At 37.9% G+C, this 26,974-nt stretch overlaps 1 protein-coding gene across 6 annotated transcripts in view; it reads left to right on the top strand.

Annotated features, from left to right (window-relative positions):
- Positions 1-13,542: 13,542 nt before the first annotated feature.
- LOC131682343 (uncharacterized) overlaps positions 13,543-26,974 on the top strand; it is a 364,899-nt gene continuing 351,467 nt past the window's right edge. For all 6 annotated transcript variants that reach the window (XM_058963738.1, XM_058963736.1, XM_058963733.1 and 3 more), the window contains exon 1: positions 13,543-14,408. In XM_058963738.1, coding sequence (XP_058819721.1) covers positions 14,279-14,408 — 130 coding nt within the window. In that variant the 5' untranslated portion in view covers positions 13,543-14,278. The remainder of the gene's footprint in view (positions 14,409-26,974) is intronic.

Below are 26,974 nucleotides of genomic sequence, written 5' to 3'. Positions count from 1 at the left end.
CAATGTTCCAGAAAATTGTAGATGCTTTCAAAACACACCTTTTTGAGGAATAGACCAACTCGCTTTTCTTCGTTTTTAGGATGTTTGCCTGTCTATTTGGTATTTTTAGGCTAACTTTATGGGACTATTGTTTGTGAAGTAGCATGTAGTAGCAGCTAAATTTATTTTTTTGTTATTCAGCGAGAAATACCCTATTGATAGGGTAAAGTGGGGTAAATCCGACCTAGTAAATAGTTTTGGCTGTAAAATGCTCATTTTACATCGAATCAAGTCGTTTTATATACCAAATTAAAGGTGAAACTCCTGGGCAACTTTCTATATATAGCATTTTATTCGGATCTTGGAAATATTTTGAGATACAAGCGTGTTACGAAAATGTTCATTTTTGCTGTTTTCAAAAATGGTGGGGTTAACCCGACCCCCTATGTTTTTGGATGATTTAGTGCAGACATTATCCAAATTTTATGTTTTTTCAATGATAAATCAATGAATGTTGTGTTATTGAATTGTAACATGAAGAAAATGGAGTTCAATGTCAATCTTGGAATGCTAAAATCACGAGCAATAGCACGTAATGATATATCCATTTGCATCGCAGCAATTGCTTGACGAATACTATAATCATCACGTTTTTGTGTCTTTCGTTTGTAATAATGAACCATTTTTCATAAAAATAATAAAAAATGACAATAAAAATATATTTCAATTTGATAAATAAACATTTTCTTAGCAAAAAAGCAGTCGGATTTACCCCACTATTTAGAGGTCGGATTTGCCCCACCACGTCATTTTTCATTACGATGCAATTAAAAAAAGTTATGAAAAAGGTTGAACCAAATTCATCTACGCACTTTGTAGGACTTTAATCAAAGAATTTAAATCCACTTACATTTTTTATGCAATCACTTTAACAAATATCCTGTAGGCAATAATGCACAAAAGTCAAATCAAAAGTTTTAAAAACACACTTTTTGTCGTTTGAGCATCTCAATGTAGATTAATAAAATGCTGTCATGCCACCATTATGATTATTTTCGATGCTCTACACGACACCATTGATATTAGTTCGCGTAGTGCTTCTGATTTTCAGTAACAGAGGGGGGTCGGGTTTACCCAACGGTCGGATTTGCCCCACCTTACCCTACATATATAAATCATAGGGGGATCTAATGGGATCAATAAATTATTTGTATTATGAAGCATGAAAAATAAACTATTATGCGAAATTAGCAAACATGTGAAATATTATAGTTCATTCCATATATTCCGACATTCAAAGTTATTTTTTGTTATTAACATGCTCGTAAGTCATCAGTGTCCTGCCAAATCTTCTTCGTCATTGGATGAACAAGGTATTAATATAACCGAGTATTCTAAGCAACGAAATCAAACGACTCACTCCACTTCGTACCACAACGATGTTCTCGAATACGGATTTTTTTAGAAAGCCCGTTGCGATTCATACGATGTCTGTAGTTCCAATTTACAAATAAATTTCAAATCATGAACTGTTGCTTCTTTTTAAAATTATTGGTTATGGTACCAAGGTTTTTTTTAATTTATGCGAAAAGCTTTATTTTTACAGTAACTAAAACCCTTTGAATGCATAAACATTTTTGGGAAAAAATTCACAATTAATTTGAAATTTTGTCGTGAGCTTGCTATTGCAATCTCAAACAAGATTCAAAATTTGAAAATTGGTCTGTGATTTGGTTCACGAGATATCAAGATCACTGGAAACGATATCAAAATATTGGCGTTCTAGCACAAAAGCTGCAGTTCCTAGAATTTTCAATGAAAAATCATGATTCTATTTTACAAGCACATCAAACATGTACTATTTGATACTCTAAAACCTATTTTAATCCACCTAGCGGTGCAATTGTGCCTTTCTCACGAGAATCACGAGAATGTGTGCTTTGTTTATATTCATTAAAAGCTTTTAAATGCATATATTACATTTTTATTATTATACATCACAATACAACTATATACAGGAAAATGAATCATTATTCGAGTTCTAAAATTTTGAAAAAGAAAAAACAGCCACGGTAATATTGAACTGAAAAAAGGTGCAAAATCGGCAAAGTCCCAAAAAGTCGATTTTTATAAAAAAAATTTTTCGAGATAACATAAAATCTCGACGTTTCATGCATTTTAAAGATGTTTGGCATCAACAATACGAATTCGATTTCTGAAATTTCATGGGGTCCCCCCTTTGAAAAAAAAATTGAGTTCCGGCTTATATGGGAATTTCATATGTAACCGGACGATTTAGTCTATATTTCCGGACCCATATAAGCGATCCGTACGAAATTTTATAGACATCTATGGGGATATTATAGCTATCATTTGGGACTAAGTTTGTGAAAATCGGCCCAACCATTTCCGGGAAACTGATGTGAGTTCGTAAATTTTGAAAGATGGCCGCTTTTCCCGGGCACTTCCGGAACCGTCTATGGTGGTCAATGTAGTGAACGAAAGTTTGGTTGGCCGTCGGTGACCTAGAACAGCAAATTTAAGTTGTTTGAGAGACATTTTAGCGCAATTTTTACCTTTTTTGCTTTCATCGGAGTATCGGTTTGAATCACAATTTGCCATGTGATCGCACGCCACAACCCGTAACTCCGGAACCGGAAGTCAGATCGGGATGAAATTAAATAGCCATTTACGGGGACGCAATACCTTTCATTTGAGGCCGAATTTAGTCGAGTCGGTCTAGCCATCTCCGAGAAACCGATGTAACTGTTATTCTGAATTTAGAAACTTCCGCCGGGGCTTCCGAAACCGATGATGATGGCCAATGTGGCCAAATAGACTTTGAATGGATGTTAGTGACCTAATACTACAAATCGAAGCAGTTGTGGTCATATTTTGGAAAAAAAAATTCACCTTTATACATTCATTGCAGAATTTATTAAAATCGACATTTTCTGCGTGTTCGTACTTATCACCCTGTAATTCTGGAACCGGAGTTGGATCCATTAGAAATTAAATAGCAGCCTATGGGAACGTTTCACCTTTCATTTGAGACTAAGTTTGTCAAAATCGGTTCAGCCATCTCTGAGAAAAATGAGTGACATTTTGTAATGGTTTGTTCAGGTCACATTCTTTTTGCTTACTCGATCTTGCAAATCCATCACCGTCAAACATTCTCGAGCACATGATAGACAATAGAAAGAAATTTTGTGGTCACTGTGGTACCTATAAAAAGAGGCCAGCTGCGCATTATCGGTGTCATTTCTACCCGCACCACCGGACGATCATCAGTAAGCAGTCAGCCAAGCAGCCAGCTAAAGGGAGCTGAGGAAGGACTACGATCATCGGTCGGGTAACGTAGTGGACGGCTACCCTAACACAGTCGTCAGCCAGCAGCACGCTACACCGCTGCTATCGAGAGCCAACCGGCTTCAGACGCGCTCAGCATCTCGAGTCAGCACCATTGGTTCGAGGCACGAGCAAACAGACAGCAATACCGCTGTTATCGAGAGCCAGCCGGCTTAGACAGACGCGCTCAGCATCATCGGTCCAGGGTACGGACACGGACCATCCAAATCTTGCAAATTTTATTGCATTAATAGAAAAAGAATTAATTAGAATATTTTCCTATCGACGCAACGGCGTACGATCAACTAAGCAAACCGACGTAAGTGAAATAATTGTATGGCCAAATTAGTGCATAGCAGTGATTTTGTGATTTTAACACAGCGTTTTCAACGGTCGGTTTTTCTGGGCTGATAATTTCGGCAGCAACGAGCGACAGCGGCTGAGAAGGTAGGCGGGATGCCAGCCGAGGGCACACGCTAGAAAAATCGAGACTCGCGAGTGAAGAAAAGACCACAGAATGGACAGTTAGGGTATTAGAAGAAATTGATAGTAAATTAAAGTTAAATGATTAGATGATTGGCCAATGAAAGAGAATGTAGTGCGTGGGCGAGAAAATTTTGACGGTGAATAGAAACGTGTATTGAAATTAAAAAGCGGTTTTTCTTTGTGTACCTGAACCAACCTTGATTAAATGATTGGGCCGAACCTGCGGCGGCCGACGAGTAGCTGGGCAAAATTAACGGTGGAAATTTGGCAAATCCCTTCCGGATTTGGCGCTTAAGCCAGATTTTAGCAAAGAGTGTTTGGTTTCGGAGTTCACTGAAGAATTGTTGTCAAATGTTGAGTTTCCACCAGGAGAACGTTACAATTTTCGGTCACATACACACACATACACACACATACATACATACACACATACATACACACACAGACATTTGCCGAACTCGACGAACTGAATCGAATGGTATATGTCACTCGGCTCTCCGGGCCTCCGTTAAAAAGTCGGTTTTCAGAGCAATTGCAATACCTTTCTATTGAGAAAGGCAAAAATGTTAGAGCAAAAAATAATGGTAATTAAATATCAATGATTAGTGTAATATGAAAGGTCATATCACACTCTTAGAAAAGAAATATGGTTTTGTATCGATATTTGCATTGAATATATTTATGACCGCCTCTCTTATGTCGTTTTTGCTTGAAGCAGAAACTAACTCAGTTTCGGACCTAACTGCTGTCAAACCGTCTGTTTGAAGCCAGTTTCCAACCTAGATTATGCGCCACTGAACTGAAAACCGGGTTGGGTTCCAACCTGAAATATATTTCGGGTTCGCTCACACCACCGCTGTTAGGCGAGAGCCCAACTCAGTTTCATTAAAAACGTTCGTTTGAAGCAACTAACCTGGGTTAGTTTCTAGGTTCTCAATCGAAAACGACATTAAGGAATGGATCCACTGTGCGTCGTGCAGCCACGACGAATCTCCTCATTCCAATTTCCTTGTGTTCCTTCTTCTAGCAACCCATCCCAATGAAGCCTCGTAGCTGACTCCTGTCAGATTTCCTAAATTCCGCCCACAAGGATGATTTGGTTTTATTTTTATATAATATTATTTACATCAATATTAAACCTACCACCAGATTAAGCAAAATTGCATTTAAACTCATTATTATTAATGATTTTATTTGTAATCAAACGGTTACATTCTAAGTCGCAAGCTATTGACCAATGATGTCTTTGGGAAAGATCCGTATCATGATAAGACAAACAACTTACTGAACTTACTGAAGTTTTATCTATGCTATTTACGAAGTTATGTTCTTTTAAGGGATCATTCACAAACAACGGTCAATAACTTCGAGTGTGCTTCAAATCTCGACAAACATATGATTACGGCCTAAAAGCCAACTGTCAAAATCCACTTTTAATGGAAATTCCGGACAAACCGTTACTAGCCGAACACAGTTCACAACAGTTTATGAAACAGAAAACTTTTCTCTTTCGTTTACTACCAACATCTGTGATTGGCATGTAACGGTTTGTCCGGAATTTCCATGCAAAGTGGATTTTGACAGTTGGCTTTTAGGCCGTAATCATATGTTGGTCGAGAAATAGAGATTTTTGGTCTTCAGTAAAGATGCTCACAAAAACAAGTTCTTTGGAAGTTCGGAATACTTTATCTTGTGTTTCGTGCTTTGAAAAAAATTGTAGCAAATATCTCACTTGAAGGGCGATTAATCACTATAATTATATCATAAAAATAAAATTCTTGAATCATCAGAAACCTTCCCAGAACACATCATTGCTGTACGCTTTGCCGTTTTTGCGTAAATAATTTTTCGCACGTTTTACATTTCTTAGAAAAGAAATGTATAGGATTCGCTCAAATTTTCAAGATTTTTCCGAGGCCCGAAGGGCCGAGTCTTATATACCAATCGACTCAGCTCGACGATTTGGGATAATGTCTGTGTGTGTGATGGACAAACTCTCATTCGTGTTTCTTAGCAATGGCTGAACCGATCTTATCTAAACCAATTTTTAATGAAAGGCCTATCACCCAGACAGAACGCTCTTAAATGGTTTTGATTCTGATGCTTAATTTCGAAGAAGGTGCAAAAATCGCGTTTTTTTGCAGTTTTTTAAAATTTGCCAACAACATAACAGGACAATTTATATATTTTTAGAAAGCTTATACGAATACCTGTCGAACAAACTATAGATTGTTGAAATCGGACTATTATCAAAAGAGATATTTAACATTAAATGCGGACGAAAGATTTTAATCGTTTCCCATAGCCAGAAATAGTACCAAAAACATTCAATGTATTATTAGCGCCAAAACGGATAATGTAAGGTCAATAGTGTCTTCGGAGAATTTAAAGCATACAATATGCCCTTTAAAAACTACAAATTTTCCGAAGGCATCATCTCAGTACAATCACTTCCAAGAAAATTTATGAAAATATCTCACTCTTAGGGAGATTAATCCCTAAGAGTGCGATATTTTAGTGAATTTTCTTGGAAGTGATTGTATTGAGATGATGCCTTCAGCAAATTTGTACTTTTTATTTTTGCGAATAACTTTACTGAAGACATCAAAAACATATTTCGAATACTTTAAAAATTAAGGCTTGTTGTTTGTGAATTACCCTTTGTCGCCTATTTATTGTTCAATATAGTAATAATCCATTTAAATGAGTCAAATATTATTTCGATAAAACGAATTTCGTATTTCATTTTCTATCTACCAGCCGCTAAAACAACCACCGAACACTTCCAAGTTGTCTAGATGGAACTTGATCACTTATCGGTGCAAAACTTTTCATTTGCGCGAACCTTCTGACTTATAACCATCGGATCGATCTGAAACATATCTCGGAAAATGAAAAGCGAAATGAATAACTCCAAGCAGTGGTATAGCCAAGAGGATGCTTTGGGGTTTAACCAACCCTCCCCCCCCCCTCTCCCAAAAAAATAAGATTGAAGTTAAAAATGTATTGATGCTGATTGATTTTATTCAATATTACAATGATAATTATCTGATCAGTACATTGATAACCTATTGTTTGAAACATCATGAGGACCTTTGAAAAATTGTTGGAATGCGATCCTGATCTGTGTTACTGGCCGGACGGGCTTATATTGGCCCTAGTCCCTGGTCAAGCCACGGGGACCGTTTGGGGTGGGCTCCGAAGGCCTCTTTTCTTGGCTAGCTCGAGCTTGAGGCACGGAGGCTTCAGGGTCGGCTCAATGTCACTCCATCCCAATCAGAAGACAAACACGGTCTTTTCACTTTTTTTTAATTATTTATTGTAACTTACAATGTGAGTGTAGGTGTGTATACGGCCGGCCGGCGAACGCTGGAACGAAGCGGGAAACGGTCGGCTGCTGTTGCGATGGCTACGACGACGGGATATTGCTGCGATTGTCTGCTGTTGGTGTGGCGATGGTACACGTGGGCTGTTGGGTGGCGGGTTCCGATGCGACCAGCGATGCCACTTTCTGGCGGGCGCGTCGATAGGCTATCACTGCGGTTGATCTTCGGCGATAGGCCGGCGATTCAAGGGCACTCTGACACCTCGTGACTGGACTCAGCTACCTGCTGATCACTCGGAGATCTCGATGGAACCTCGGGGTTGGTTCAGTGTGCTCATGGGCACTTTTGACGGGCTTTTAGCGATGTTGGTGCCACTATCAATGACGGGCCGTTCAAGGGACACCACACCTCGGACTATAGGCCACTCCGATGGCCTTAGGATCTAATTTAATGGGTCCTGCAAACGGATAATAATGACGAGGGAGGTAAATCTTATAGATTTGCTACTGGGAAAGCTCTTAATTCCATTTCATACCTGATTCCTTCTCGGTTACTTATTTAATCCACTTTCAATCACTTCTCTATTTGCTCCACTATAACTTTACGATATAAATTTATTTTCAACTGTCTATCTTCTTACTTTTTTAACTTTGATGTCTGCCTTTCTTGAAGTCTTTAGCAAAAGTGATTCGCATTCTTTCTACACCCAAAACTCGGCCGTAATACCTTTACGGTAATAAGAAAAAATGTTCTAATAGCAAGACGTTTCATGCTAAAACGATCCCAACAAAAAATTTCCCAAATTGCAATACCAACACATTCAAATCTCTTCTGCATCGCACTCATATTTCATCAATTCTTATTCAATAAATATTAACGCGAATTGTCTGGAAGTGTGTAGCACTTCGCTTGTCATTGTATTGCGCATCGAGCAAAGCGAACATAATGATGATAGAGACGAGTTTCGATTTTTTCTACGCGACACATTCCGTATTTGAAGATCGGCTCACACTCGGCTAGCTTCAAAGCACAGTCAGAAAAAAACGACTCGGAATAGTGGTGGGGTACTTCGGCCGGTGTTAAATTGAAATTTTTTCTATCACGGACGTTAACAGCAAGGTAGCGACTGCACAAAACATGAATAGTCCTTCCCGTCATGTATGGGAAGCAAGACCTAGGGTTTGGATCCACGTATCCGAACCGAGGGTCCAGATCCAGACACTTGTCTGGATCTAAGCACCAGGTCTGGGTCTGGTTCAGGTCCGGACTTGGTAAGGGAAAAAGGGGATGGGTTAGATCCGGGTACTGGTCCGGATCCGGGTACTGGTCCGGTTCCTGGTACTGGTCCAGATCCGGGCACTGGTTCGGATCTGTGCACTGGTCTGGATCCGGGAGGTCCGGATTTGGGGACTGGGGACCGCCTAAACTTTTTATTCCACTATCCAACCTACCCAGTAAAAAATCCGTAATTCTGGCTGGTTTCTGCCAATATTGGGGCAGATTCCAGCCTGAATTTGGTCAGAGATCCGCCAGGATTCCGCTTGGTTTAACTCGGTACTAACACTATCATAGCAATCGACCGAATTATCCTACATCCGAACAGAGCCGAGGTTGACACATACTGAAAAAGTGTTTGATTGTGTGATACGCATACATGAATAGCAACCGAAATTCATCATTCCACCGTTTACTACCTTTGCGGGAATATGAGTTTAATACCGCAATGCGCAATTGCCTAGTCTGTTACCGAAAAGACAATAGAATCTTACCCAAAAGTAATAGAAACATGCCCGTCGGTTTTTGGGTGTATACTAATCCAGTAGCTTCCCGCTCACTCGCAATTTTCCTCTCCCGTTTGGTTTTACTTCATGCTTTCCCGTAGTTTCCCAGTCCCGAGCGTTTCCTGTTTTCCTACCGTGTTTGTAATTTTATGTTTTGTATTCATGGGTTACATATTAAAGCTTAATATTTATTTAGACCGTTTGAATATAATTAAAGTGTGCTTTTCTTATATTTTCCTCCTAAGTATTTTAATTATAACACTGAATATTCATATACAAAAAAAACGTTATATACTTTAATTATCCAAGACACATATTGCTGGAATAGTTTTGGTAGTAGATACTCCCTATCTGTTATACGCATTGTTATAGCGCATCCACTAATGCCTACGTTCTTGTCGAACAGCAGTATAGTAAACTCTCTCGCTCGCGTTTTGCTCTCGTTTTTGCAACTGGTCCATGGGGTAAAGGGTCCAAATGGTAACATTTGTAACTGATCTATTGGTCTTGATCTCACAGTTGTCTAATAACATCAATATCAAATACTTGCCGAAAAAAATTCCAATAGAACTCATTCCAGAGTTCTGAAATCAATCATAATCAAAATCATAATTTCCTATCATATCGAGTTTAGTTTTGAAGGGGTGTACTGTAATATGGATTAAGGTCTTTTTTTAATAGGAAGCGAAACTGGAATTGCTTTAATGTCTATGAAACATTGAATTGCTCTCCGAAAAATTGCATAACTTCCAACATTTGCTGAAAATGTTTTTATTTTTGGAACGCGTCAAGTTGAGACGAAAACGTTATAGAATTAATAACGAGAACACCACCTTCCAAAAGTAGGGGTCATTATAAAAATTGACGTTTTCCGTTCCACCAATTTTGCAGGTTTAGTATCTTCAAGGAATTTTACAAACGTTAAGCTCATCGTTTGATAAAATAATTTTGGCGTTATATCCTCCAAGAAGTATTTATAGCGAATTTACTCTTCAAACAAATTTAGTTCCAGACTTAATATCTTCAGCAAAATTTTGGGGAGTGCTATTACAAACCACTTTGTTGAAGACATGAAGGCTCCATGTGTTCAAGGTATTAACCTATTTAAGGCTATTTCTATTTAATTTAAAATTAAATTATTATGAAATTACTGTTTCTGATAATCTTCTATCTGTTCATATACAATAAAATTTACATTTCTATTGTTCATATACAATAAAATTTACATTTTATCCAAAGCTTGACTTTGGATAGAAAATTATTTTAGAAAAAACTAGATTAAGAAACATTTCGTAAATATCATTTTATAGCTCGATATACTCCATATACTCAGTATTCATGCCTACAATAAAGTTGTTTTAAATGAAAGTCTCAAAAAAATTCGCTAAAGACAGGAATTCTGTTACAATTTTTTGAAAAACTGTTTTCCCATAATTTTAAAACTTCAAAGATGGCGGTTTCGTAATTATGTCATTCGGACAGTAAGTTAGATTTTCACCAAATCCCCACCAAACCGAACTTCTGACTACGCCGCTGACTCCAGCAAAGTAGAAACAAAGTCGTTCTACACTCGTCCACAAAAAACTTCTTCGAATACTACCTATCCATTATAATACATTGAAGACCCGATTTGATCAGCCCCCAATTTCATAACCCTCATATGAAAATATATTAGATGGGCTCTAGCAGACAAACAAGGCTGAATTTGAGTAAATTCTTTCTTGACCATGTTTTCCTTATCTTAAAGATGCAAATATGCAAAAATAAAAAATCAATTTTGTTAAAATTTTTGCGCTAGAAGACTATATTAAATAATCAGAAATAGTTATTAGACTACATCAAGGGAAGGGAAGATTATTTTAACATATTCAGTTTATTATGAAGAAAAAAATTTCGCGATTTAGTCAATGTCCCCATTTTGTCAGCCCAAAATACACCATGGATATGATAAGAACGGGTCTTTACTGTATTTATTATTCGCACTAACAGGTACATCCCATTTTATGAGGATATTTTCTTTCAATTGCATCGAACTACACCAATTTTTAGGTAGTGTTCAAGGGGTTATTTTATCGACTTCTTCCAAAATTCGGCGAACCTATTCTCATTCGTGCGATAGTATCCTAAATTAATTGGTATAATTAAGGGTTAGTATGTTGCAGATAGAGAAAATTAATAAATTTTCAGTTTTTCCTGCACAATATTACAAAAGCTTCTTAAACAACTGTTTCTAATAAGATTATGTAAATTATACAGTATTTGAAAATTTTCAATAGAAGTGACGGAAGGTTATCGAAAAGTTTCGTGAAAAAGAAAATTCCAGTAATTATAATGATTTTCCCTAACGGGTTTCGAGAGTTTTTTATTTGTTCTTTGGCATTAGGATTTGGGATAATAATTCAGATCAAAGATGCTACTGGGAAGTCATTTTTAGAAAAAGTCGACATCGAAGTAAAGTTTGAACTATGCACGCATGCACTTCAGAGGTAGCGAGATATCAAGAGCTGAAATTTCAGTGCTTAGTTCTCAGCCGCGTTGGGAATTTCCGTAAACGCTATTGAGTATGAACTTCAAATCCATTCGAAAATTTGTTTTTCGAATTTTTTGACTCAGCACAACATATATAACCCCTTTAGGAGAATTCATTGTGTAGCAATGCATTGATTGAAGAATTTATATATGTTATTAACGGAGCATTAGCAATAATTCGTTTGTATTTCAATTTTATGGGCCATTTTTCCGCTTTTCAATTAAATTGGTTTAACCTTTGAGATTTATTGCACTGATATTGTCCTATGCTAATTTGAGCGATTCTCTGAGTCCTGCCACTATCCCATGTAGTATGTGTTATCAAAATCATCGCGAAGTATCAATTTTTAAATGTTTTCAATCGATATAATACCCAAAGAAAGCGATAAAAGTTATAAGAAAAATGTATCATCACACTATTAGGTGGATTAAAAGCGTTTTTGGCGAGATAAACCACTGTGCATTGCCGCCATTGTCGCGTCCGCTCGAAAACCAAATCTTGTTATCGATAGATTTGCCAGATTTCGACCGGCTTATGCCATCTGTTGATTTTATCGATTCCTTCCTCGCTTCGTTGTCAAAACAAAATGAGTTATGCAGTAAGTGAATTACACACATTTCTCCTATGTCCTCAACACAATAATTATACTTATAAATTTAAAAAAAAAATCAGAACAATAGGTGGGGAATAATCCTTCTTTGATCCCCGCCCCTTTCGTGCGCATGCCAATGTTTCTACAATCATATTGAACATAGCCAGCTATTGAATCATAAGTTAGTTGTGGGATTTGTATTTCGACTTCGACTCATCAGAATCCGACCCTAACGTAGTCATAGAACTAAGCTAATTTGGATATATGGGAAAAAGCAAAATTGCACCACTACGTGGATTAAAATAGGTTTTTAACAGAAACCACGGGTGAGAAAAAAAACATTTTTGTGGTACAAGTAACTTTCCGTAGAGTAATAAGCTAAAACCATTATGGTTTCTTCTGCAACATTTCTTAAAAACAATTACAGTTTTGTCGCAGACTATCTCTCTATTTTCAAAAAACATGAATTTGTAATAATACTTCTAAGAAGATTCGAACCGTTTTATCAACTTCAAGAGAAAGGAAGTCGTTTAACTAAACACCCAAAACAGTACGATCCATTGAAAACGATCGTATTTAACGTTCCAAAAACTATATAATATGAAAAATTGCGTCAATTATGATTTCAATGGACACTGACCAATCAGGAGTGCCTGTGCGTTAACTTAATCTCCTTTATTATAATTAATATTTTTCCAATCATGCAAGCGAAGTCTGGTTTTCTTTCAACCCGACCCGACATACGTGCACTGCTAATTACCGCACAAAAGCAACTCCACCAATTCACCCCGTCGCGTAAGGTTATCGTCGTGCGTAGGCCGTCAACCAGCAAGAAAACACCCACAACCCCGTCAAAACCGGAGAACAACAGCACACTTCCAGGATCAGCTCTATCCAGCGAGGAGCAATCTCGTTAGTAGCTACTCCTTCGCACAATGCCTAGCTAGCTACAAACAAAAGCAAACAAAAAAAGAAATAAATACATAAATAATCTTCTCAGGATCGAACTAGCCGCGCGAGACCTTGTAACTGTCACCAGCGTGTACTTTGGTACGCCTCACAAGCACCGATGGCGTTCATGTAACAAGCAACGATCGGCGCAGGGGTGGCGACGACGACGACGATGACGACGGACTGAACCCACACACTGACTGGTTCAGCCACCAAGTTGCGACCGACTCCGAAAGCTAATTTGTTTGCCCCGGTGTTAATGGCTTTTCTTGGCTAGGGGAACACAGCAAACACACTCTCTTTCAGTTTCAACTCTCTCGCCGCGAATTCTCCCGCGCACCGAAATCCGTGAGACCAGCAGCCAACGCGCCAGCCAGCAACTGTAGCGAAGTGAATATACATAGCTGTTGTCTTAAGTCGCAATCTCTCGATTTGTTGCTGCCTTCAGTTCACGCAGGCGGAGACCCGGACTTTTTTATGGCACCTCAGCCTCGTTCGTTCGGCGTTCGCTCTTTACTCTTTAGTTTCTTCGCGGCCGCTCTACGGGAAAGGTGTTTCCACGTCTTCGATCGAGTTGTAGTGCTAGTCTGTTTCGCGCGCGCCCCCCAGCGAGATCATTCGGGTTCCGCGCTGCTCCATTATAGAAGTCTTTTTTTCCTGCTAGAACTAGGTGCGGGTACATGAAAATGTGCTCTAAATACGTGTGTTTTACTGGCAGTTGAAGTACCTGTGGCTTGAGGACCGTTTGTATCGGTGACTTGTTGCTGCTGCTGCTTCTGCTTTTGCTGATGTTCTACCAGCAGCACGGGTGAAACCAACAACGGCGGAGACTTCAACGCTTGTCTGGTGGTGCCGCAGATTGTGGGATGTCGCTGTCGGTTATGGATAAATGTTAAAAGTGAGCCGTTTGGCGGCTGTGGCAAGTTTTTTTTCCTGCGAAAATGTGAAATGTCAAACGAAGTCAGCAAAAAGTGGCAAAACGTGTCGGGTTTTTTTGTCAAGTGGATGCTTGCCGATCGGTCGGTCCGGGGTTGACGAGGAGTGAAACAGCGAGACGAAATAGTGGAAAGTTTGGCCTTTGCTAATTAGTGTTGAAGCAGATTCTTATGGTGGCAAAATCTGAAATTTGCAAGGAGATTTTGTGCGAAAAATCACTGATAAAGAAGAATGGAAGTGAATCACAGTGGAAATTAAATCTCCGGAAAGTGTGCTGAAACTGGTGGATTTGAACTGAGATTTTGTGCTGTTTGAAAATATACAGAAAAATTACCTGCTACTAAAGTGCATGGAAGTGAACAGTGATGTGCGTTGCAGTGGAACAATTTCCGAAAACGACTATATTGCAAAATTGCGCCCTATGTTGGATGGTGATCAACGAGGTTCTGGGTCCCTTAGGACGAGTCGTCAAAAGCAAGGTTCGTAAAATCAGCTGCAGGGTATTGCGAAAGTAAACCGGATGTGGTAGCTTGGAGAGTGGCTTGATCCATCTTTAGTTGTATATTATTATTCGATTGCGATAATTGAGGTGAAATCTGTCGTCTGTGAACAAAACAGTATTTTTGCATTCGTATGTTGTTTTTTCGGCATTTTTACTTTTCTTAAGCTTTTAAATTCAATGGTGATCTGAAATGTATTTTGAGCACAACTGAGTAAGGTTTGGTGAAATTCACACTTGAGGTTTATTTATTACACTTATAATGCTTTTTTAAAATATTCTGATTGATTGGAAATAAAGGACAGTTCACATGATATGTTAATGAATAGGGTGGTTTCAGCCGCAATATGGTCTGGAACCGTGAAATAGTGGTGAAAGTGTATACTCATATTGCTCACAAAAACAAACAGTTCTTTTTATTCATATTGAAATATTTACTGGAGAACGGTGTTCTTAACGCAGAACAGAGAACTAGTGCGTTTAAAACTCTTTCTCATTGAAAATTTTCAAAAAAACTAACACCGAATATATTGTTAGAAGTACTCTCCTTCTGGAAATATATCGGGGGATATTTCGGGAATGTGTTTTCCAAAGGAAAACGAATATTTTTGATCGATTCGGAACCCCGCATGACTGTATAAAGTTTTGTTACTTTTTAACAACATTCAATTAGCTAGAGCTTACTGAGTAAGGAAAGTTTTCAAAATTTTAGAGCCTAGTTCTCAAGTGAGAGCAAGGATGTGAAATATACAGATCAGAAAACTAGAAGTTGGCTTTGATGGTAAAGAGGGACAAGTCTGTCTTTGCCGTGAGACTTGCTTGTAGACTTGAGTGATTCGTCGTAACACTACCTAAGACCGACTCCTGCCAGCAGAAGACAAAAGATTAGTCTGTAGGATTTTATGCCTGTTTCTACTTAGTAATCTCTAGCTAATTGAATGCCGTTGAAAAGTAAAAAGTGACTTATGTAGTCGAAACAAAAATTGAAAATACACAGACAGTATTGTAGGTCAAATTGGCCATACCCAGGAATTCCCCCATAATAATTGATTATTCTATTGATTATTGATCGATAGATTCCTTATTGTGGAATGTAAAAATTCATAATTTCACGAAACAAGTGCTTTGGAACATATTTTAAAAGTATCTAGTCAAATTAGCCCCTTCCTCATACGGAAAAAACTGTTCCAAAATGCGTGATTAAAGTGCCATCAATTGTGGAACAACCATATGTTTACATTACGAAAACAGAGCCGTGAACAAAAATCATGTGTTTTAAAGTTGTGTTCACTTTTTCTTCCGTAACGACTGCATAACAATTTTATTTGTGCTAATGGTCGTTTTTTCGTTAACCCTCCGGAAGAAGATTTCGCCAGCGTTTCGGAAGGTGTTGCACAAAATACAACGACGCGAGTGCCGGAGGGTTAACTTCACTGTTCATAAACCAATGATACAACATGAACTGATTCATGATTAATTACATCTTAACCATGATCTAGTTTCGTTCTTATGAATTAGATTCAAAAATCAAAACAGTCTTGATGTTTTCTCGTGACAGTTTCACAACATTCGGATAATTATTCATGGATGCATTCGTGTCTTGGGAACTGGTTCGTGATTACTATTAGATTAGTCACTATTCCTGTGGGTTTGTGAAATTTCGCTTCGTTTATCATAAAAAGAGTAGAGTTGGGCGAAGTAGGTCAGTTTTTTTTTACGAGCTAGTGTGATGGTATTCATACATTGATTTTAACAAACAGCACCCGGTGGAAATCTTTTGGTAATAACGATTTTATGCAGTGCTAGAATTTTTTTAATAACGCGAAAGAGTTTATTGGATGTTTTTAAAATCAAGGAATACAAATAATAAATGCAATCTATTGACGACATTCCGGTAAGAAAAAAAGGAAGTATTAAATGATGTGAAAAATCACGAAACCGCGGACGGAAATGTCAAAAAACATATTTTTTCTGCAACCGCGTCCGGTTTTGTGCTTGTAAATGACTTCTTCGGTGTCCTCGTCATTGCCAGAGTGTGGAATTGATGTTGTGCATTTCGGCTAACGTGGTTATTTAGAGCATTTTTTTTCCTTTTCCTTTTCTTTTTCTTTCATATTTGTTTCGATTAAATCTACTTCAACAATACCTTCAATTATTATATTGGTAACTCACGCGAGATATCTGACGCGTTTGTATCGATGACGAGCACTTTCCTTTCACACGAGCACGTAATGTTTCGAACGGAGCCTTGAATTGTTTAGAGGTTGATCGAATACCCTCTTATACAGATGCAATTGCGTTCTTTATGTCCTCTTCATTTTAACGCACAATTTTCCTATAAAAATTATTCAGATTTACACCATAGTAGTGTCCTATAGTGGCCCCAAAAGGCTGATCTATCGTGTCCCAAGCATATGCTTCAGGATCTTAGTTACGATTTCAGTTATTTCTATTCATGTTATCGTGATATTATAGTCACAAGTAGAGTGATTTGTGTTAATGATTTAGTGATCATAGTCTCAATTTTTGATATTTTTATCACGAGTAGTGAAATTTTTGTTTAGGATTTCGGGATCTTAGTCACGCTTTTCGTAATTTTTATGTACGTTATCGTGATATTCTATTCTTGAGCTTGGAGTAATGGGACTTATGTTCATGTTTATTTACTATCGGAATTTTTACTCCTAGTAACGTGACAATATGAATTGAATCATAAAAGTGTGACTGATTCGCGGTAACTGAATTATATCACAAACAGCGCAGATTTCGTTTTCTGTCCGTACATCACATTGTACCTTATCAAATGAGTAACGATGTTCGAGGTCCTACTAGTTTTCTTATATCTGCTGCTCGCACCTATTATTAGTTGCTAGCAGCTGGACATAACTTTAAGCACGTGAAAATTTCAAGACCATGTGCAGAGTTACCCGAGCAAACGGAAAGCCAATAATACCTCCATACTGAAGGTCCAATTTCACGCTCACTGCATGGTGTTTTGATAGTGTCTTAAATGGGGTCAGCCCATGAAAACACCATCGCCACGGTCCGGTAGATCCCATATAAAAACCATAATTTGGTGTATTTATGAGTTATTGAGATCATGTTATGGTGTTTTGATGGTTGTAAAACTTGGCACGGACCATATTTATGGTCTTTTCAAGGGGTTGTATGGGATGTGAACCCACGAGAATTTTCTCGGGTACACGAATTTGAAAATGATTCCGGATGTCTTCTAAATATCACAAGCACTCAAGATAGATCGTGAATCAGGTACTACGAATCATAAACCCGTGCTCGAATCCATTAGTAATATTTTACGAATTTGTTAACTATTCCATGAGCACGATTAGTCAATCGTGAAAATTTTACTAGGCATCATGAACCAGTTTACGAACACCTGAACGATATTTTATGTTGTTGTAAATTATTTCACGGGAACGCATGGTCAGGTGTGGTTTTTATACTAGGAATCATGAATCAGTTGACGTTTCCAAGAATAATATTTCTCGATTTTGTGAACTATTTCACGAGCTCCAATGATAAGTCGTAAATATTATACTATTAGGATATCAAATCGTGACTAATATATTAGGAATCATGAACTAGTTTGATGATTGAAAGGATAAATAGTGATCCGGGTTTTGCTTTTGTTAACTACTTCACAGTCACGAAAACGAAATCACGATTCAACTTTCAGTTTTATGAATAAAGTTCATAAAGTTGTGAACTAGGTCACGTACCGAAAATCGATTTGGTATTGGTATGGCGGAAACCAAGACTGAAGTTCACAAAACAAAAACAAATACCTCCACTAATAAAAGCGTTATACTGGCTTTACTGAAGGGAAATGGACAATAATTATAAAACATATGATTTTTGTTCATGGTCCTGTTTTCGTAGCGTAAATATGTGATTGTTCCAGAATTCATGGTACTTTATTCACGATTTTGGGAAAAAATTTCCGTGCAACAGGTTTTGGGTTTCATCAAATACAACAACAAACTACTACATCTCTTCAAAAGTACAGTCAATACTTTGTAGCACCGTTTTATCAACAATTCAAAACTAATTGTTGATAACACGGTGCTACAAAACAATTAAATGAACTTTTAGAATGATCTAGTAATTTTGTACTGCATTTGATGAAACCTAAAACCTATTATAGGTCACTTGAAACCATACATCTAACTATTTTCGTTGCAAATTATGAACACTTTTTCACCAAAAATGGGTTTTTTCGGCATATTAATATCACTCATTGGGACAAACAAAAGGTAAAGGTAGTTCTAAATTTTCTAAAGCACAGAAAATTACCTTTTAATGGTTCGAGATAGAGTTTCGTTGTCTTCCAGAATATTAAAGAAAATAAAATTTTAGAAAACTTCGTCGAAGACACTGAAGTTCTGTGTCGTGTACTTTTCATTTTACAAGAAATTAGGGTTTTTCTTAAAAAATGGTTTTCTTTGTATAACTTTTGCAGGTTTGATTTTTCATTAATATCAGTTTAGAAATACTTTCAGATATTTTGAAGGAGAACAATTTGTCTTAATATACCGAACCACTAGCTTCTCTCGTTAGAAAGTTATATATATACTTTTTACTGACAAAAACTATTTTTTGAGTAAATATTGCACCATATAACCACTGTAAACCGAATAAAAAAAAATTCTTTCTATTATTTCGAACAAAAATGAGCGAATTTTTCAGTAAAATATGAGATTTTTCGGTTTTCATGAAGCCATTTTCCGAAACAAGAACTTTTTCTATTTTTTTTGTGGAATCCTGTAAACAACAACAAGTAGGCCACCAATCAAAGCAAAGCTAATGATTGATTTTATAAAATCATTTCTAACGTAATTTATGGTAATCTTATTCTATACGGCATCTGTTACACAATTGATGTGAATATTTCCCAATAGATTTCGCAAAGATTTGTTTGATACGTTCAGTACGCACCCGGAGAATATTTTCTTTTGGCAAACAAATTAGCCCAAATAGTTTGATAGGCAGCCTATCAAACCAAAAAATTAAATTTGATTTTTTGCCGTATTTCATATGTATTTCCCATCGAAAATATTAAAAACCTTATTTAATCAAAACAGTGAGCCCGGTGGAGAAACTATTTCATAGTACGGATCATTAGATCATTGGCCATTTTACTGCTTAGGGTGACATTGCCTAAAAAACTTGTCAAATGCTTAAAATGTAGATTAGATAGGACGTTTTTTTGTTGTTGTTTCGGCCAGATAGGCGATGTTAGGCAGAACTCCACCCTGGGAAATATTTATGCCGCGGCAGAGCAGCTCCAATATTCCATCACTGTTGCCAGGTGCTCTGGCACCGACACGCTCGGCTTAGTTGCCCTTTCTCAGCAGACGATGGATTTAGTCGACAGGACGTTCTGGTATAACTAGCACAAGTGTAACACACGAATGATGCCGCACGCGCATGCGACCCCCGGTTTTGTACTCGGTTCAGTTTAACTTCGAAGCTAAATGGGCTGGCCATCGAATGAAATCAGTTTTCTTCCAGCTCAAAGAGGTGGAGCTTCGAACGTAAACTGTTCAAGATTAGCGGCTCGAAGCATAATTAGCGGGAACCAATCAGGAATGAGTTTCAGTCAGATAATTTAAATCGAGTTTTCCGTGTGGGAAATTTGTTTTCCAAAGAAAATGTCTTCTGGATGCTAATAGTTGTAGTAGTGAATTATTGAAATAAATTGTGTTGCCTATGTTAAAAGGTTCGTGTAATTTCTTAGACTTTCCACTTAACTACCACCGTCATCTTTGAGATACTAATTTGTTGAATATGGTTCCGTGTATTCCGATCAACGGTTGAATAGAATACAAACACGTAGGACCTAACCACCAGGTGAAACATCATTTCTCTCGTTAATCCGTCGACAAACCGGTGCCAATAACCGCGTTTTCAGCATTCATTAAGTTTTTCATTTACGTTTCTAACGTTGCGGAACAAATCGGGCGATCCTACATTCAAAAAGTCCTTATAGGAGGATTTCGTTCAATTCTAAGTGCTTTCTACCCACCACGAAGTGGGAGAACGTCCACTGCTGTTTGCGCCGGATCTCGCTTCGTCTGACCTTTAATCGCAGTGTCGATAATCAAGCCAGTTAAAACCTAGTCTTCTTTCACCGAAGAAATTTCTTGTTTTGATTCGATTGCTTGAGATATAGTAGATGCGCCTTTGGCCGCGGTGGTGGAGTAGTCAAGATCATATTGAAATTGTCGCGAATATCATGCAGTAAGATAGATCGGTTATCAACGTGAAGACAACCCTATGGTATACCGTGGGAGTTGAAGTTTTCTTGAGTTGAGGTGTGATGTATAGGGAAACAATGTCTGCCTTTGATTCGGACTTGACAAACGACAACTTCAATATTTGGTACCGAGGATTAACTCGGCCCTGGCGAATAATGTTAAAATTGTGGAAGATCTAGGTCGGAAGTTAACCAAATACATCGTGTTAAACATAGAAAACTTATGGGAATGAAATATAGGGATTCTTGGGGATTTTTATGTCCCATGAGGAAATTCCTGTTAGTTTCTAAGATTTTTGAGACGAGGAGCCACTTACTTCAGTTTTGTAATAGCACCCATCAAAGGACATCTCAGGCCTTTACGAAGAAGTTAGGAGAGGAAATGATTTTCTATTTTAGAAAATTTATAGGCACATTAGAACATGTTCCCTCAATAGGATTATCAGACACTCGCTCTTTAGTAGACAAGGGAGCGTAGAAATTAGTCGTCGTTACTACGCTTCTACATTGGGTAGCTATATGACCCAATTGTTCGTAATGATGGCATGCCCTAATGCATAAAAAGGCGAACAGGTAGACGAGCCTCATTCAAAAAACAAAATTTGGAAGAGTAGACCCGGCGATAGGCTCGATATGAGACTTACTGAAAATAAGTTCTTATACTCCTCGATTTTTGCTAAGCGCAATTGCTTGCAAACCAGAATTTTCACTGACTGTTCTGGAAGGACCCAACCCCATATTTTGCAATTAAGGTCGAAGACTACACCATCAATTTCTACTTCCCAGAAGGTACGTAGACAAGATACTTTTTCGTAAACGGCCGATTGTTGTTTAATTAGTTTACGCGATATATCGATGATGTTAAATGGGTTATCTTCGGTCCGGAAGTAGAGTAGGATAGAGTAATTGGTACATAGCTGTGGAACATTTAGTCGGTATTAAGTCAGATCGAACTATCGAGAAAAACGAGTTTAAAGTTTGAATCGCAGTATCCTTCACATTGCAATTGGAAATTTATTTTCGCCATAATTGCTGCTTATTGTTACAAATTTCAAATCTGGCAAAAGTCGAATACAGCTGAAGAAATTCTTTATCCAGTGCTATCATTATCTCATTTTTTATGTTTTGCGACTTAGTCCGGACTGACTTAACACCGACCATTTGTAGTATCAGTAATCAACAAACACATTTTCGCTGAGCCGTCGTTCACACAGCCCGTTAACAAAGAGTTATTCCAAATAGCCACCAGGTGTTATCCGGAAATTTTCACTTTCACTTACACCATGTCTGAACTTTCATCACTACGAGTAAAAATCACGCCGAATCTTACTACCCACTCGGGAAATAATTATTTTCCCGGCCCTGCACAGTAAATTTTCAGATCATCAGCATATATGCCTTTAGAAGACGATAATTGACTGCAGAGATCGTTCGCAGATAGCACAAATAGGAGAAGTCCGAGATGGCTCCCTTGAGGAACGCCCAATGTAATGTGGAAAGGATAGTGTAGTTCCAAGTCGCACCGAGGTGTTACAGTTCGCAAGGTACGTGAAGATCCAATAGACCTTTCTCGTCAAAAAATTTTATATGATAGGATGCTTCCTTTTTATCCCCAATTCGTTACTGCCGATTGCCGCGAAGATTTGGTACCTCTAACTGTTGAAAAAATCAAAAATAGTGCAAGCTGCTCATTTAACCCCATATTCTGAATACCTATCTTGCCTTGTTTCCCCGCATTTTTACACCATTTGGATGAATTTCCTTTTTTTTCTGCATATATATTAGTAAATCTGCAGATTTTGCATTTTCACTGCAGATGTTTTGCAGATTACAAATATTTAGCAGAACAAAGCCTATGCCAGCCAATTTATACACAAGCCTTCAACATTTTTGATAATTTAAAATATATACATACTACATTTCTATGTCAAATTTATTGAAGATTTTTGTAGCAATCTGCAGACTTTTATATTTTTACTGCAGGCTATTGTTTGAATAGACCTGGCATCACTGATGCTGAAATGATACATTCATATACCTGTCAAAAACATAGAGCATTGCATGAAAATGTATAACCTCACTTTTCTGACAGTTCAGTGTTCTTGTTTACCAAAGACTTGTTTACATGAACTTTTAAAATTTACATTACTTGAATACTTTCGATGCTCTTTGAAAGACTATCAACTCAAGAGGGATGAGGATTGGAACAATGGGAACCTGGTGCCACATTATGCAACCAATTCGAATCGACCTTTTCACACAAGCTTGAATACAATAAACCTTTCGTTTCGAGATGCGTAGTCACCCCTGGTTCATACATTGACCAATCGGCGCTGGATGCAAAACCCGGTGGCATATGCTGAATCGTAAGATCAAGCATTGGGCTATAAAACGATTGCTTTCTGAATGATAGATAAGGATTTGTACACATTTGTTTGTTTGCTCGTGGGTTAAGTCCTAACAAGATGATCCGATTTATTACTCATTTTTAGGTGGTGAAGTTTACCTTAACTTTATAGGTAACGAATTCGGTCGATGATAAGTTGTTGAAATGATCGTTCAATGCCCATACCGAAAACCGTTTCCATTGGTCAGAATGCCTACCAGCGTATGATAGCTGCTATTCGTGTTCAAGTTCCATTTCAGCAAAAGTTTCGTCGATTGACGATTATCGCATTGTCGTTGATTTAGCCGGCAAATGCAAAACAGTGTTCGGCACTGACGATAAGGAGTAAGAAGGATTTGATAGGAGTGATAAGAATGCAGAGCAGGGAGGAGAAATTATATGTAAATTTATACAGCCGTGATTCGCTGGTTGGGCCACACCTCTGTCCAACTAACGAATTTGATTCGTTAGTTGGACCGACTGACAAATGTCAAAAACTCTCCAAAGGAGACGTTAGTAGTATAATTACATCTATTCACATCTCTAATAATTGTCAGATTGATTGTCAAAGTGAATTTGACATAAGATTTTGACATTCAGATGCATTTTAGTTGGACAATGGTCCAACTAGCGGAGGTCCATCTAAAAAGCGGTCCAGTTAAAAAATGTCCAACCAACGAATCACGACTGTATTATATCCCGAGTTGCCATCATTTTTGCACCGCAATAAAACTTTCTGCAACTGCTGTCGTGTTCAAATTGGCAGGAAATAACTAGGCAGCGAATGATAAATTGCATAGTCAATTTATTTACTTTTTCGGAAGGATAAGTAATTAGTATGTTGTGAATATATATGTGTCGCCGGTGCCGTGTGTTATGGTGGTACCGGACGGAACCGTTGGTCAGCAGACCGTCCTTGTCGTACTGGTCATAGATGCGACGTTTTTTCTCATCTGATAGCACTTGACATGTTTCGGAGATTTGTCTTAACGCTCTCTACTTAGCGCAGGATACGCGAAACCGCTGCTAGCTTTCGAAAGAAAATTCCTAGCTGCTGCTACTCTATCAGTCTCTCTCTCGACTGAGGACTACAATTTCGGTCGACTAAATTGTGCTATGAAAATTGTACTTCCTGGAATTTCACCTAACGAGATCAATTCATTGTGAGGAATTTCGCTGCGTTCCAATATTGCTTACCTCTGTAGGTGATGATGTGTGTGGATTCACTTCGGCAGCCAGGTCTTATGTTTTGGGTAATTTTGCTATCTTATTCTGCTGAATAAATCATCTTGGTAAAGCCTCTACGTTATACTATGGTGACTTTAGAAACGCATTGCTATTTAATCTTGTAGCTCTTGGCAAGTCAGTCCTGGCACTGTTCTCGACTAATCCTGTCACTATACCGTTGACGTTGCACTTATTACGGTGATCAAACTTGGCGAGAGCGGCAGTGGTTTCGTCGGAATTGTTCACTCGACAAGCAGGAAGTGCAAGGACTTATGCCTGAGCCCCTCGTTGAAACCTTCGTCCTGTCGGAGTGTTAGCTTCGTCCGATACCGGAGCGTATTGCTGAGCCGAAGCAGTCTGCTACTGGCGCTGCTTCCTTCGAATCGGAATCGCTGAATATTCCCGTTAGCCGAATGTCCAATGTGGCCGAAGACAAACCGATTGCAGCAACACCACCAACCGTAGCTGAAATTTTGGCCTTTAATCCAAGTCCCTGCCATTGACATAGCGACAGACGAGTGCGGCGCAGGTTGGACCATCGATTGACTCGGTGCCGGACAGGGCGAAACAGCTGCAACAAGAGCGGACCTAGTATGGGGTGTAAAGGTCATCAATTGCCATAGATTACCAAAATGCTCTGCGACTAACATTGTGAACAAAACAAACCAAACGAAATTGATCGCAACAACGATAAAATAATCTAAATTCTACCCAAACATTTGAAAATGAGAAAAAGGCAAAAGAAGTTTTGGTCGAATTCATTATAATTCTATTTAAAAATTGAATTCTGTTTTATTTAGTTTGATTGCGCATATTGTATCAGACACACCCCTTAATTCATTGAGTACGTATTTCACTGCCTTTATAATCCTTTTGGAATCAGTTACAATAATCCTTTATAATCATTTTATGATAAGTGTATTGCTAGTTAGGACTTTTATATCAGCCGGGCTCTTTTATAATTTGTTATAAAATCATTATCAAAATTCTTCATAATCCATTGTTGCGTTATGTTTATGTACATGGCCAGATAGATAGTTTTTAACTGGGACGGAACGTGTGGATACAAAAAAACCTAATGTCAATTGTAGCCAGGGGGAGCTGTCAAATGCAGCCAAAGGGAACCGTCAAATGCAGTCAGGGGGGACTGTCGAATGTAGCCAGTCCATTTAAAATATGTGAGGAAGAAAGAGTGGCTATGCAAGACAAGAGATAAAATGAACAGAAAAAAGAAAAAGAAAACATCTATCCACAGGTTCTGTCCCAGAATTTTAATAGAGAACATCAAAATTCGATTTGTTTGCATTTGGCAGTAGGCCTTTTTCAAATGTTTGGCTAGAAATTCCTTGCTTCTTCAATGAATCATGTACAAGAAAAGTAAACATGTTAAAGTTAACGGAACAATGTATGATGCCGACATCAATTAAAAAATACAGCTGAGCGACCTTGTTGGGAAAGTGTTAACATTTGGAAGCGAACCAAACCAAGTTTCTCTATGATCGAATCAACAAAAATTCCAAGATCATGTAAACAATCTCTTTGAACTGTCAAAAAAGTGAGGTTAAACATTACCATGCAACGTTCTCCACCGAGAGGTTCACTTTAGTTTGTTTACATAACCAATGATCTTTGTACCGCGACTCACCACTTTATTTGCCGCGTTGCCAGGAAGCCAAGCAAAAATATACAAAACAGTGCTGCCCAAACACATATTTTGAGTCCCACCATTCTTGCAAAGGTGAAAAAAATACTCAACATTCCTGCATTTTTTAAATTTAAAAAAATCATTAAAAAATCACGATAGCTCTAAAAAGTCTCATTTCAGCGGAAATATTCTTAAAAATGTGTAGTCTTTTGAATAAAAATAAGAAAAAAGGGGGTTAGGTCGGACGAGAAAGGTCTATTAGTCAGCCAGTCCGACAGTTCAGTCCGTCTTAGCTTTTCCACAGCGAGCTGATGAGATACACGGTCGAAAGCTTTCGAGAAGTCGATGTACATCGCATCGATCTATTGTCGTTTTTTCCAATTTATCAATCAGCGAGGACACGTAGCTCATCAGATTAGTATTTGTCGAGCACTTTCTTACAAAGCCATGTTGGTCCGAAGTGATGATGTGTTTTAAAATAGATGGACTACTTTTCCTTAAAACCTCGGAAAACGAACGAGCGAACGAGATTCAACTCTTGGATTACTTGTTCTACTTAAATTATTTTTGAAAGTATTCATTTGATGCCATGACAAAACATTCATATATTAACAAATTTTCTACGTGATAATGAGAATTGTCTGCCCTTAAAGAACATTCTGCACGTATTACACCGAATTGGACTATCACAGAAGCATACTCTTTAAAAGCGTGGTAAAAGTGCACTATGAATCAAATCGTCTAGAAGTGTTTGGTGCACTTATTTGTTGTAACCAAATGACCAAGTGCACCGAAGGTACTCAGACGATTGGACTTAAATGAGCACTTTTATCACACTTTGAAAGAGTATGCTCAATTGTGTAATAGTCAAATTTGGTGTGAAATTGGCAATATTATACGTAAGGCGTCAGTGATACACTGAATTTCTATGCATAAATGTACATAAAAACGAAACTCTAACCTTTTCAATAGAATAAAATCTCAACATTTTTTTCTACGTCAAAGCATTTT

Source organism: Topomyia yanbarensis, chromosome 2, assembly GCF_030247195.1.
Source record: "Topomyia yanbarensis strain Yona2022 chromosome 2, ASM3024719v1, whole genome shotgun sequence".
Lineage (NCBI taxonomy): Eukaryota > Metazoa > Arthropoda > Insecta > Diptera > Culicidae > Topomyia > Topomyia yanbarensis.
Note: the sequence above shows the minus strand (reverse complement) of the source record. Positions and strands in the feature narration are given on the sequence as shown.